The sequence below is a fragment of the Gymnoscopelus braueri genome (assembly GCF_963280865.1).
Source record: "Gymnoscopelus braueri genome assembly, chromosome: 7".
NCBI classification, from domain to species: domain Eukaryota; kingdom Metazoa; phylum Chordata; class Actinopteri; order Myctophiformes; family Myctophidae; genus Gymnoscopelus; species Gymnoscopelus braueri.
In genome coordinates this window covers 41,836,079-41,850,905 of record NC_137608.1, presented here as the reverse complement: position 1 = coordinate 41,850,905, position 14,827 = coordinate 41,836,079, and the positions used below count along the sequence as shown (strand labels likewise).

Here is a 14,827-nt window from a genome sequence, read left to right as displayed (position 1 = left end):
CTTCCCACTCAGCTAATCACACCCTTGGGTCCTCGTCGATACGCATGCCGAGTTTGAAGTTGGTCTGGCCCTAGGGCTTTCACCAACTAGTCGACTAGTCGACTAGTCGACAAGTATAACCACTAGTCGACCTTGTTGGTACTAGTCGAATATTTTTTTTTAATGCCATAGTAATGGCCCATCTTACAATTATTATTATCGTCCTGACTTTATTTTTTATCAAAAGGGGGTCAAAAGTATGCCCAATAAAAGCCTATTATTGGGCAATGGGGATCCTTGGAGATGCTGCTGTGGTGCTGTGCTGCTGTGCCAGAAGCGCTTCCCTTAAAACGCCATAAAAATAAGGGCAGGAGGATAATAATAATAATAGTAATATAGTAGTAGGATGGCATTAAAACAATGCCCCCCTTCTTTTTTTAATGTAAATTTCGACTAGTCGACTACCACTGGGTCAAATTAGTCGACCTGTAAAAATCTCTAGTTGTGAAAGCCCTATCTGGCCCATATATATATATGGGCATATCGGTCGGATTGGCGGTTCTGGACAACCGAATCTACATATATGCCTATATACAGTATGGTCATATCGGTCAAATCGGCGGTTTCACACTGCACATCCTCTGGTCTTCGGAGACGCGCACTACAGTTTCAAGTACACAATTGTTCCTTAGATTAACTTTTAGCTGTTTTCAAATTTGATGCTTTGTATGTTAATGTGAACCTTTCATTAATATTTTGAAAAGATGCATCATTATCAGTCCTCATGAACTACAGACAGATAGATAGACAGACAGACAGACACACACGCATGCACGCACACAGAGATTCTGGGCATTTATAGTTAGAAATTCAGACATGCTCCACACTGATAAGACATATTTGTATACTCACTTATACACCACACACTGTACTGTACACAGATGTATACGCTAGTGTAACACATCAAAGTTTAAGTACTGTAGGCTCTAGGCTGTGTGACTAAATGCTGTATTTTTATTCACTGCTGTCTTCAATTTTACACAGCAAGTGTATTAATTGAACACACTTGATTTTTACATGTAGGCTGTAGTGACACTATTGGGGACATAATTCACAATTGTCTCTTTAAGAGCCAAGAGGTAGTGGTGGGATGTTGATGTGTTACTATGATGCGAGAGTGCGGTTTAGCCAACACCAACTCGGGACTCCTGAATCGCTGCCCTCCACACCCTCCTGTCTAGCATCAGGGTCTTGAGCTCTGCAGTGTTGTTAGCTCCGCTGTCGCACCGCAGTGCATCTACGTACTGTAGGTGGTACGCTTCTTGCCTTTCCTGGCTGTACCCTGGCTCCCACGGTCTCATCCTTCGCTCTCTGACCTTGTCTGTGACCCGTGGTAGGTTCCCGTGAAGGACCACATTTCTGATATGGTCCGTCCAAGTTTAGCATTATTGTGTAGACTCCATCCAGGGCCCTTTCCTGTTGTGCTGTGACAGTCCAGTCTTGGCCCCATACAGCAGTACTGACTCTGTAGCTACAAACAGCCGCCTCTTGAGGTCTTCTCCCATGTCAGATTTCCACACCCTCATCCCATGCAGGGCATTCCAGGCAAGTGCCCTACGGACCTTCAGGTCCTGTTCCGTCGAAGCAGTCCAGGCACCGAGATATTGGAAGTCCTCAACTACCTCGAGCGCCGTCCTTTCGGCAGTGGCAATGGTTTTGTCCTCTGTGTTAACTGTCAATACCTTTGTTTTCATGGCATTGAGCTTGAGAGGTCGATCTTCCTGCACTTCATTTCTACTGCTAATAGTTCCCTTCATTTCTCTGCTGTATCCGAGACTAGTGCAATGTCATCTGCGTAGTCGAGGTCAATAATCGTGATGAGGTGTACTCGCTTTGACTTCCTCGAGACCAGAGTGAACCCCAGTGCCTCCTCTCTGCCACTGATTGCGAGTCTCAGAGTCTCGCTATAATAAACAGGAAGGGGGCCAGAGTGTCACCCAGTAGGACAGGATTTAAAAGACTTCAGAGGTGTCACCGTCATGGGTTAGAACCTTGGCTCGAGACTGGCTGTAGCTTGCCTCTATCATTCTGAACCATCTTCTCAGGAACTCCGTAGGCCCTGAGAATGCTCATGAGTTTCCCCCGATGGATGGTGTCAAAACTTAAGCTTTTGGGAAGTCGATGAAGGTGATCACCGCTGACAGGTTCCGCTCCTTGACTCCTTCCAGTATCCTCCTCAGAGCCAGTATCTGCCCACCCTTTATTGTGTTAATAATAAAGGGGCCTGGGCCGCTGGCGTAGTGGTCCACACACATACAGTAGGCTCAGTGTAGCCTGACAGCGTGCCGCGGGTTTGAGTCCTCTCTCTCCATTTCTTGTTAGCCTACTGTCCTATCAATAAAGGCATGAAAGCCCCAAAAAATATCTTAAGAATAATAAAGGGCGGTGGCACGGTGGCGCAGTCGGTAGCGCTGTCGCCTCACAGCTAGAAGGTCCTGGGTTCGATTCCCGCCGGGGACGCTGTGGGCGCTGGGGGCGTGTCTTCTCCTCCGTGTCATCAGCGCCCATACCCTAGGTGGGGTTGGCGAAAGGGCCTACTCTGTGTGGAGTTTGCATGTTCTCCCCGTGTCTCCTAGGGTAGTTAATACCCTCACAAAAACATGTAGTAATCCTGGTCGCTATACCGCCTCCCCCATGACAGCCGGGGCGCCTGATGGAGGGGAAGGGAACTGGTTGGAATAACGTGTTCCTTCCACGCGCTACGTCCTACCGGGGAAACTCTCCCCTGTCAGGTGACAAGAAGGTCAGTTGGCTCTCATGTATTGAAGGAAGCATGAGCTCGGCCCTGGCCTCCCTGGCTGTGGGGGACTGGTGTAGCGCTGGTGTAGGGCTGGTGTAGCGCCCAGGATCACTTAGGAAATTGGCACCGGGTGAAAAAAATGGGTTACAAAAATCGCGGGATAAAAATTTAAGTAAAAAAAAAATAATAACAATAAAGGGCGGGCGCAGTTTGTGCACTCAACAAGAAAAGTTGCAGTATTGTCATTCCTACGATGTCTACAAGGCCTACAGTATGCTACCTTCCTTTCAATCTCCGCGAACAATTTACAAGCCTTGGTTGTTTTTATTTGCTTTTCTCTCTACGGTCACTGAAGAGCGAATGTCTCATCACAATCTGTTATGTTTTCTGACCCAACACTGCATGCTTTCCTAATAGAGTATGATAAACACTACAGTCACATGACAGTGTGTGGGAGACAGATGATGCCTTTCAAGATGTAATGCTGGATTTAGCTGGCTTAATTATCCTGCTGAGAGGCGTTCATGGGAACACGGTGTAATATAATGTATTGGAAGTCTCAAATGATGGGTAGATGACAGCCTAGGAAGTAGTGAACCAACTGTCCTCATAAGGATGAGGATATTAGCTAGTTTCTCTGTGTACGGCAAGGCACGTTAATTTGTATCGCACATTTCTACAACAAGGCTATTCAAAGTGCTTTACACAAAACATTAAGCATTAAGACATTCAGACACAGAGCATTAAGAACTCACTAAAAGGCAGTGGCAAAGAAAAGGGTCTTCAGCTTTGATTTACAAGAACACGGTTGTAGCAGAACTGCAGTTTTCTGGGAGTTTGTGCCTGATATGAGGTATATAAAAACTGAAAGCTGCTTGTCTGTGTTTAGTTCTGACTCTAGGTTCAGCAAGCAGACCTGTCCCAGACAACCTGAGTCTGGATCAATCATGATGTAGCACAAGATCAGACATGTATTTTGGCCCTAAACCACTCAATGTTTTATAAACTAACAGTAATATTTTGAAATTAATTATTGATCGACAGGGAGCCAGTGTAAATATATCTGATAACTAGAGTGATATGATCCACTTTCTTGGTTTTAGATTCCAGCAGTGTGCGTTCTGAATCAACTGCAGCCGTCTGATAAATTTGTAGAGACCTGTAAAGACACTGTTACAGTACTCAAGACTACTGATGATTAATGCATGGACAAGTTTTATCAAATATCCAGCTGAGAGATAAGTCCTTTAATCCCCTTATTCTTAAGGCGATAGTAGGGTGAATACGTAATTGCCTTAACGTGGCTGTTGAAGATTCAGGTCCATGACTAACCAAGATTTCTGTTAACAAATTAAAGCGGAGCACAGGCTTTTAATTGTTCTTCCTTGGCTATAAAAATGATTATTTCAGTTTTGTCTTTTTTTTTTTTTATGAAAAACATTCTGGCACATCCAATCGTTGATTTGCTAAATCCATTTAATCAATACTTGTATTGTCCCCCGGTGATATGCTTATGTAAATGTGTGTGTCGTCTGCATAACATATCTTGTTGTTTTACATAATGTGAGCCAGTGGGAGCAAGATATTGAACAGAAAAGGCCCCAGAATGGAACCCTGGTGCATGTAATATGTGGAGAATTTTGTATGTTGTATAATGTTTTTATGGTTGATGGAATAAAACTGTGTCATGGTACAGTAATTGCATGCTAATTTGCTGAATTTTGTCAGTGAAGGAGGAGAATTCATTGCAGGCATTCAGAAGCTACTGACACAGGAGTTTGTTACTATAGCCTGTCGAGAGTAGCAAACATTCATGGGGGAGAGCGGAAACATTTCCATATAACGCGAGCTCCACCAATCAGAGACGTCGATGTTACCGGATGTTACACTTTAGCATTGTGGGTAGTGAAGTATTTCTCAGTGACATCGTGAAATAAACATGTTTTTTATCCAGTGTAAGTCTACATTGGATTATGACGACATAACGGAGGCTGATAATGAAGTCCTTTACGAGGAAAGGCATGGCATTTTAACTTCCGGCCTATTATACTTTATTGTACAATGGTGGCATAACAAAATAGTGAAAATAGCTGTTCTCGCAACGTGTCACATCGCGACACGTTGTGAGCTTATGTTGATCGGCTATTTTCACTATATAATTATATTTTTTTATCGTAATCGAGGCAAAAGTTTGAAATAATCGCGATACTGAATTGAAGACATATTGTCCAGCCCTACTTGAGATACACTGCCTCATATGTGCTGAGATGTGGATTATAGATGTTATGCAATGGCTCATAAATTCAGTGCTTCTTAAACGGGGGGATCCAAGGCCCCACTACCTCATCGTGACAGCCTACCCACTGCAGCCCCTTCTCCTCTTCACTTCAAGGTATATGGATCTCGTTGCCATGGCAACCATTGTAGATAATATTCAGCGCCTGGTTACCAGTGAACAGTAAGAAAGATGGGGTTGTTGAAAGGTACAGTACCAGGGAGAAGACTTTTCATCAGTGGTGGAAGAAGTACTCAGATTTTTTTACTCAGTAAAAGTAGCAATACCACAATGTATACAAATACAATAAAGGCCGTTTCAGGCGGGGGACTACTGATGCAGGCGTTCTCGCTTGGATCAGCGGGGATCGCGCCGTGACCATTGTTGTTTTGTCCTCCTGCGCGTAGCGTGGAAAAAAAGCTGACCACAATCCAGCTCTAGGCGTGTGCATGAAACGAGCACGAGCGTGAGAATTTCACGAGACTGCGCCCGCTTGCCTCTCCGCCCTCCAACTTCTCCGTGCGTCCCAAATAATCGCCCGCCTCTCATTGAAAATGAATTACTAGGCACGTCAATCGCTCTCCGTCTGAAACGGCCTTAGTATTGTCATCAAAATATACTTATGTACCAAAAGTAACGTTTTTTTTTAAGCTCACAACGCAGCGCGATGCAACGCTCTGTGAGCTTGTAGATATACTATTTTCTAATAGCCTAAGTATAAAATAGGGCCAAAGTGGTTAATATATGTTTTGTGATAATAATCTAAATCTGCAAAGTAACTAGTAACTAAAGCTGTCAAATTGCAGTAGAGCAAAAAGTACAATATTTGACTCGAGTAGTGACAGTACCTCAACATTGTACTGAAGTACTTGAGTAAATGTTCTTGGTTACTTTCCACCACTGCTTTTCATGCTTTCACTCTCTTGTCCTTTCAACCTCACCCAGCCAGCCAAAGCTGCATTTGTCGCTGTCGGGTAGAAACCTCAAATCTCCATACTTCAACTTTTTATGTTTTGTTTCGTAAAAGAATGCCCTACTGCATCATACAAGAGTGTCACACAAAAGTAGTGAAAGTAGCAGATCTACAAGCTTACAACGTGATGCGACGCATTGTGAGCTTGTAGATCGGCTATTTTCACTATTATTTTCACTATAAAATAATAATAAAAAAGGAACGGTTTTGGACATACAAGGTTTCCACCCGACAGCGACGATTTGACGCTTGTCAAAAATAACTGATTTTCAAGCTAACAATGAGTAAGGACAATTAATTAAAGGCTTAATTCCCATTATTGGCAGCTCCATAATTACCGGGGCGTGTCCACACAAAATGCAGAAACAATCAAGCATGCACGCTCTCACTTACTAAGACACAGACACATTCTTACACACACAAACACATGCTCACACACACTTCTACATGTACACACACTCATAAGGACTACACAATGGAATTCACATGGACACAAAATGTATGCACGTACGCACACGCACACACACACACACACACACACACACACACACACACACACACACACACACACACACACACACACACACACACACACACACACTCTCTGTCTCTCATCATCCCAGACATAATTCACGATCCAGAGAGTCCCTGAAGAAGACGCATTGAGGCAGCAGACAATGTTGTTGCTGTCGGGCAGAAAGCGTACAATACATGCCCAAAACCATTATAAAAGAACCTGCGTTCCAATGGATCCAATGCCAGCCATTTAGTCACAAGTTAATACTTTTCATTGGTTGAATATCCATAAAACCTACAGACAGACTTCACCACTTTCATCTTCACAATTCTTCCAAAATGGAAAAAAATATCTACAAGCTCACAATGCATCACAATGCAAGCTGTAGATCGGCTATTTTAGCTACTTTTGCGCGACACTCCTGTACAACCTACTAATTCACAAAAAAACATACACATTTGAAATGTGGAGATACAGGGTTTCTACCAGCAACGATATCTTATCCACAGTGGTCTAAAAGCAGTGATTCAACCCCCCCCCCCCCCTTCTTACATAAGCTGACACAGTGGATGAAAGCAAGTTATGATTTTCAGCAACATGTTTAAAATTCCGGTCAGCCTCCAAACAGACAAGGCCTCACGCCCCCTCTATGATCTTTGACCCCAGGTTGGGAACCAGTGGGCTAAAGAGCCTGTCTGCACAGTAACATTGGAAAACAACTGATCGAACCCATGACCTTTTGGTCGAAAGGCGAGCGCATGCTCTTCCGACTGAGCTACAGGGGCCATTAAGACTTTTCTACTAAAACTCACATCTCCAATTTTATGAATATCCATAGATTTGTTGAGAAATAGCGTTCTTTTCTTCATTCATGAAAGAAATTGAAGAAATGTCCTAAATTACAGATGAAGATGTGAACATACTGTACTGACTTCAAAGGCTTTGAGCCAATGAATTCTCCCAGTGGTGAATAAGAAATAAGCAATTCCCGAAACACACACACAAAAAAATCTACGGTAATATTAATCATAATAATAATAATAACATATGCATAATAAGGAACAGGGCATAATAAGGAACAGGGCATACACCTGAACTTATTGTGGCTGTTTAAAGTTACAGTATACTGACTCACTGCACCCTTGTAGGAAGCGACAGACATCTCACACCATGTTGCCTGTGTAATTACCACTGCTGGAGTGGGCTGGCACCGTTCTCTTCTCACATTGGGGTCACACACACACACACACACACACCCGACACCATCACCTGCCCTGCCCTAAAGCACAATGTTAAACGTTCCTCAACTCTTTGTCTACAGTATACTGTAGCGCACCACCTACAGTACGTAGATACACTGCGGCGTGACAGCGGAGCTAACATCACTGCAGAGCTCAAGACCCTGATGCTAGACAGGAGGGTGTGGAGGGCAGCGATTCAGGAGTCCCAAGTTGGTGTTGACTGGTAACTGATGGATCCTTGACTGTAGCTGTCAAGAATCCATCTACTGTATGCATCTATCCATCTATCCATCCATCCATCCATCCATCCATAAATCCATAAATCCATCCATAATACATTGTATGCTGAACATTTTGAAATATGATGTGTGTGGCAGCGGACTGAATTCACAATCTCTGGAACTCATAAAGAGAGAGTCAGTTGAGCTCCTCACCTGCTTTGTCTACGCTGTAGCCATTTCTATTAGCAAGAAAGAGAGAAAGAGAGCGACAAAGCAGGAGCAAGAGACAAAGAATGATTTGCTACATTTGGTGAACTTGGTTCAAGTCATTTGCTTCATTATTCTGTTTGTTTTGATGAGGCTTTGTTTTGATGTTTCTGAAGGGGAGCTTTCTAAACCCTGTGGAAGGTTTTGTACCTTATTTGCATAAACGCATCATTTTTCAGTTCTGCGTGGGCTTATGAATGTAATTTGCAGTTTTATTAGATGGTACGGTCTTGAGCGATGGGAGAGATTTGACATACAATAGTAGACAGGGATTTTTTGTACCAAAGGCCGCAAACCAGAACCCACAAAACTGAAAGTACACAGAGTGCGTATTGTGCACAGTGAAATCCTCAGTGTTAATTTATCAATTTGTAACTCAGAGTTTACAAATGGACCCAAATGGTCCAAATAGGGTAAATTTGGTTCTATTTGTACACTCTGAGTTAAATCTGCAACTTATGTAATGAATACATTTTTATTTTAACTAATCTGTATAGTAGACTAGGCAAATACAATGAACACATCTACATTGGTTGAAGGTGGTCTCCCTTCTCTTCCATTGAGAATTTTAGACCCTCACTGGTTGCCTAAAGCAGTGGTTCTCAAACGTTTTCACGTCAAGGACCCCCAAATTGATAAATATTTGGCCACAGGCCCCCATCTGAAAATATGTTGTGCCAGGGACCCCCAGAAGCAAAGATTTGTGTTAAAAAAATAAATGTGACACGTCAGGAGCTTGTAGATCTGCTATTTTCACTAGTTTGGGTCCTGGGGAAATCGTCATATTTCTCGAGCTAAAACGTTTATGAACCATGGAGTGTACTGTAGTACCTGCTCTTTGATCTCCTGCAGCTTGTTGCTCTGCTCCCTGATGTCATGGAGGAGCTGCAGTGCTTTATCGTCCTCCTGGGACACCTCCATACGGGCCTGCTCCAGACTGTGCTTCAGACTCTGCAAACAGTTCATCCAATAAATCCATTAAAAAACAAATTCATAATTCATGATTCATAATTTATGCCCATTTTGGGCACATCATTATAGTCAAAACAAAAACGTAAAGATTGCCGATCTACAAGCTCACAACAGGTCGCATTGTGATGTGTTGTGAGCTTGTACGATCTGCTATTTTAACTATTTTAACATAAAGTAACGCTTATGTAGCTAATCGATTCGTTGATAATATAAAACATGTAAAAAAAATGTTTACAGTGTCACTCACTGATAAGAAAGAAAAACTGAATGTGACTTTTAATGCACTTCCTTGTACACACACACACACCCACCCACGAACAGACATACACACCAGCACACGTGCATGCACGCATCGCCATGCATGCACACACATGTGCATTCTCACACTCACTCTCAAACACACACACACACGCACGCACGCACGCACGCACGCACGCACGCACGCACGCACGCACGCACGCACGCACGCACGCACGCACGCACGCACGCACGCACGCACGCACACACACACACACACACACACACACACACACACACACACACACACACACACACACACACACACACACACACACACACACACACACACACACACACACACACACACACACACACACACACACACACACTCTCACACACACACACACACACACACCTATGTCCATGTGTGCACACCATAGACAGTAAAAAGTATGGACAACGTTACGGCCAACTTTTAACAGTTATTTTTGGGCCTTTTTCTGCCTTCATTGATAGTATAGGGGATAGACAGGAAACAGGGAGAGAGATGGGGAGAGACACGCAGCAGAGGTCGTCGGGACCGGGAGTCGAACCCGCAACGCGCTGTCAGGCATTAGAGCCTATATGTGGCATGCGCCTGGACCGCTAGGCCAGCGGGCACCACTGCAGCCTATTTTTCAACGATTTCAAATCTGCCATCTTTCTATATCCTATGCACTAGGAAATTAATGCTATTGGTTGGGACCAGAGCGGGGGTGGGGAATGAATGCTATTGGTTGTGTAGCTTGTCAATCAAATCATCACACCTCCTATAGCATACCCTACTTTATCATCAATTTTTAAATAAATGGTACCATCATTTACCAAAACGCACACCATGGTGATTGAAAGAAGACTTAAACTAGCGACTGGAAGCATATAGTATTTATGACAATGTTTATTAATGTGATAAAATCAAGTGTAAAGTTCGGCAAAACCCCATCGACTTGAATGGAGCTTAATTACTTCTGACACCAGCAGGGGTGAAACAGCAAGACTACAGGCCATTCATATGAACTGTCTCTTCCTATACAGCCTCAATTTACAACTCGGAAGCTGGCCCCTCGGTGCATATACATGTATTCACGCATGCCACCCATGCACAGAAACACTCACGGCACACACATGTGCGGACACGCACATCGCACGTGCACACACACACACACACACACACAGTCACACAGTCACACAGACAGACACACACAGTCACACAGACAGACACACACACACACACACACACACACACACACACACACACACACACACACACACACACACACACACACACACACACACACACACACACACACACACCCTCAGGGTAATAACATGTAACTTACACTGCACTCAGTGATGTAAGTTGCCAAGTCCTGTTCCAAGATGGTTCTCTGGGTTTCTGAGGCCTTCAACTCCACGTCCTTCTGCTGCAGCACCGACTCCAGGTCAGACATCTTTCTCTGGACCAATGAGATCTCCTGTTCCATCTGGGATCCAGAGCAACACCAATCAGAATTATGCTTACTTTATACTTCGTCGTACAACGGTGCCATGTGCCAAAAATTGCCGATCTACAAGCTCACAACATATTGCATCATGAGCTATTTTAGCTATTTTTTCGATTGGCTATTTTCGGTGCGCAACACCGGCACGTAACGAAGTATAAATCATGCTTTAGAATCATAAATGTTCACAGTACAATAGTAATATGTAGTATTATACTATCACAATGTAAAACATGTTTACACATACTTGAGCATTATTAACCACAGGATGTGATGTTTTGTACAATTAGACAGTTCAGGACAATACAATAGATGGAGACTACAATAACAGTACAGAATGTCCCTTCACACATATGCTTTGGGCATTCAATCAAAGTGAACTTCAACAGCTTCAAGCAGAATGAGGAATTTTCATTTCAACTTTCATTTCACTAAATAACCGATACAGATTCTGCATTATCAGGTCTAATTTATGCGTCGGCGACATTTTCAACTCCACTGAAGCATAAATTAGGCTTCACTCTATATAAATTCTGTATTTGATCACAACACAAAGCACAGGGATGTTTTCAGCTTAATTTCAACATGGGTGAGTGGAATTCAGGACAAGCACATGATTCTGCTACGTTTCACCACAGAAAATGTGTTAACAGCACCATATAATACAAAAGTATCTATCTACCTACCTACCTACCTATATACACAAATATCTACCCATCCATCAATCCATTCATCCAGGGTTCGAGCTTGTAGATTGGCTATTTTTGCAATTATTTTCTAAAAATTATAATACAAAGAAAGATTTTGAAATTTTTTGAACATTTTACCAAAATAGAAACACCAGGGTTAATGTGATGAGGTATAAAACATATCCTAACCTGCCATAAAAATGAATGACCAGAGGGGGGGTATGAAAAGCAGAGGCATGGATCCCCGCAGCAAATCAAACCCTATACATACATACATCCATCCATCTATCACAAATTGTACGCTGAACAGTTTACAACATGATGTGTGTGCTACCAGACTGTATTCACTGGAACTCCTACAGTGAATTAGTTGAGTGTTACAAGGGGTCTTAAGCTAAATGCTGACAATATGGAAAATGTGAATGCAAATGACTGAGAGTCAACAGTATTTCTAGTGCTGTTCACTACTTTGTCTGAGCTCATCCTCTCAGTATTTATATGTGCTGTATATGTATTTGTGTGTATGTATCTGTCTGCATGCGGGCGTGCGTGCGTGTGAGGGTATGCATTAGTTTGTTCCCACACTGTATGCATATACTTGTGCATACCATGTCTGTAGTTTTGTGTGTATGTATGCATGTACTGTATAGTGTCTGTGATTAGAGCAATAATGTGATGGACAGATGCAATTAGATAGATACAGTACTGTAGCTATTCCATCTCACAGCCTCAGGCACAGTGGAGAACACTGACAAGCAGTCCTGCCAGCACTTATACTGTGAGACAACCACTGACACATAATGCAGTCACAACACAGGCAACACAGTCACAGCATAATAGAAAAACAAAGTGCCACAGAATGAAGTGCAGGACTAAAGGCTACAACTATCGATTATTTTCTCAGCAATTATTCTATCGATTACTTTTTAGATTCATCGAATAATCAAGAAACACTTTTTTTTTAACAATTGGTTTTAGTTTTCAGCTAATCGATGCAAAAAAGTTGAATTGTTTTTTCACAATCGACTAAATTACTCCCATCTGTATACGTAGTTCACAACCACCTCAAAACATGCATATGCGTTATTGTTGTAAACGGTTTAGATAGGTGCATGTTGTTTACTTAATAGAGGCAAAGTATGTTTTTAAGATTCATGTAGGTTTGATGTCTACTGTGTCTACAATGCTAGTTTACTTTTGTAGTATGTAAGTTCGTACTTGTTTCTTAGTGCTCCAATTAGGCCACTTACCCTGTTGATGGTTGCTCTGGATAAGAGTAGATGCTAAATGACTAAATTCTAAATTGTAAACTACAGTACTATTAAGAACAACACATTATACTCTACATTCACATATGGTTAAGAATAACACATTCTAAGAGCACAACAAACTGAGACAACCATCACAGTCACAAAGTCACATAAGAGAAGTGGCACGGAGCATTAAGCAGATGTAAAAGCACATTGACAGACACAAAAAGCAACAGCTATGGCACAAATGCATCCTGACAAACACACAGCTGCCTTTAGCAGGTTTTCACAGCACGCCCCCTTAATGTGTGACCAGTAGGGTTGGGTAGGGTCAATTTCACAATGCAATCCATTACAGATAACGCATTATTCATTGAAGAATTTTAATATTACTTAATATGACTAATATTCAATTCAATAGTCAAGTGATCAAATTACTTTTGGAATATGTTGCTGTCAGTTTTGATAGAATGTGAAGTCAACTAGTTCATTACAACCACAATCAAAGCAATATTTGAATATGTGTATGATTAGGTTCATATATTTGCACTGACAATCTGCCTTCAAAATGCGTCAGAGCAATCAAGCAAGTAATTTCCAATTCTTTAAAAAGTATCTGTATATGATTGTAGTACTTATAACTTTTTGATGATGTTACTGTAATCCTGTTCAATGTAATGTGTTTCTACCCAACCTCTGGTGAAGGGTGTAATACCTGCGACATGTGTGTCGTAAACTTCTGGCAGCTTTGAGTATTTCGCTTTTTTTGGAGTTATAAAAAAGAAAAAAGAATTTCCCAAAATGAAGATGGTCTTGTCTAGAGAGACGAGAGACGTCCCTAATCTGTAAGAGAGAGAAACAGTGTAGGAGAGAGGAGGCATGTAGAGAGAGAGAACAAGAGAGAGAGAGAGAGAGAGAGAGAGAGAGAGAGAGAGAGAGAGAGAGAGAGAGAGAGATGAACGACAGTAAACACTTTATATACACAGCCACTCCTGAAAGCTGAGAGGCTGACTCAAAGCTTTTATTTAAAGCACTTTCCATTTTTATAATCGCACTGTGTAACTGCCATTTTCAGCCTTTTAAGTGAGTAAATTATTATGACATCTGTGCCCACATGTTTTTTATTATAGTTATTAATGTTACAGCATCTACGTAAAAATCAGGCACAATACCTGGCTGCTTTCTTACCTAAATAAAATACCTGGTCACTCTGCCAGGCCACAGGGAACATAAGCGACAAAACATCTGGGCTGTTATAATTGCTATTCATAATTAGGTGTTCCAAACAATTAATCCAACTAATTTGACATCATGACAGATTTTAAAACCAACATTTACTTTAGGGACACAAATCAGCAGCAAACGGACCCAACTGATTAGATGTGATGCTTTAAACCAGTGGTTTTTAACCTTTTTCATATCATTCACGGTCCATTATTTATTCGGCATTTGAGCCACGGACCTCCGTTTGATGAGATTTAGCCTCTAAGACCCCAAGACTTAGAATATTTTGTTATCGTTGGATAAGATTTTGTCCACAATTCCATGCAGTATTGATGTTGGAGAGATGGCAGGCAAACGTTGATCAAAATAACAATTCTTCTACATTCTCTAATTGCGTAGACTTCTTGTAAATTAAGTAATGCAGATGTTTAACAATAATTTAACTGGACCCTTATGGGTCCATTTGGTTACATTTTACACTCTCAAGAGTTAAAGATCTATAAGGGTTCATTAGGTTACCAACTGGTAACCACCTGGAATCCCTTCTAGGACCACTCGTGGTACCCGGACCACTGGTTGAGAACCACTGCTTTAAACGCACAGGTAGTGTTTGTCATAGCAGCACCGCAAGGATGAAA

At 42.1% G+C, this 14,827-nt stretch overlaps 1 protein-coding gene across 1 annotated transcript in view; it reads right to left on the bottom strand.

Moving 5' to 3' along the window:
- Positions 1-11,008, bottom strand: part of citb (citron rho-interacting serine/threonine kinase b) — a gene marked incomplete at its 5' end in the record, with an annotated part of 88,144 nt that extends 77,136 nt beyond the window's left edge. The window contains 2 exon segments of the mRNA XM_080433614.1: positions 9,105-9,224; positions 10,865-11,008. Coding sequence (XP_080289740.1) covers positions 9,105-9,224; positions 10,865-11,008 — 264 coding nt within the window.
- Between the last annotated feature and the right edge of the window lie 3,819 nt (positions 11,009-14,827).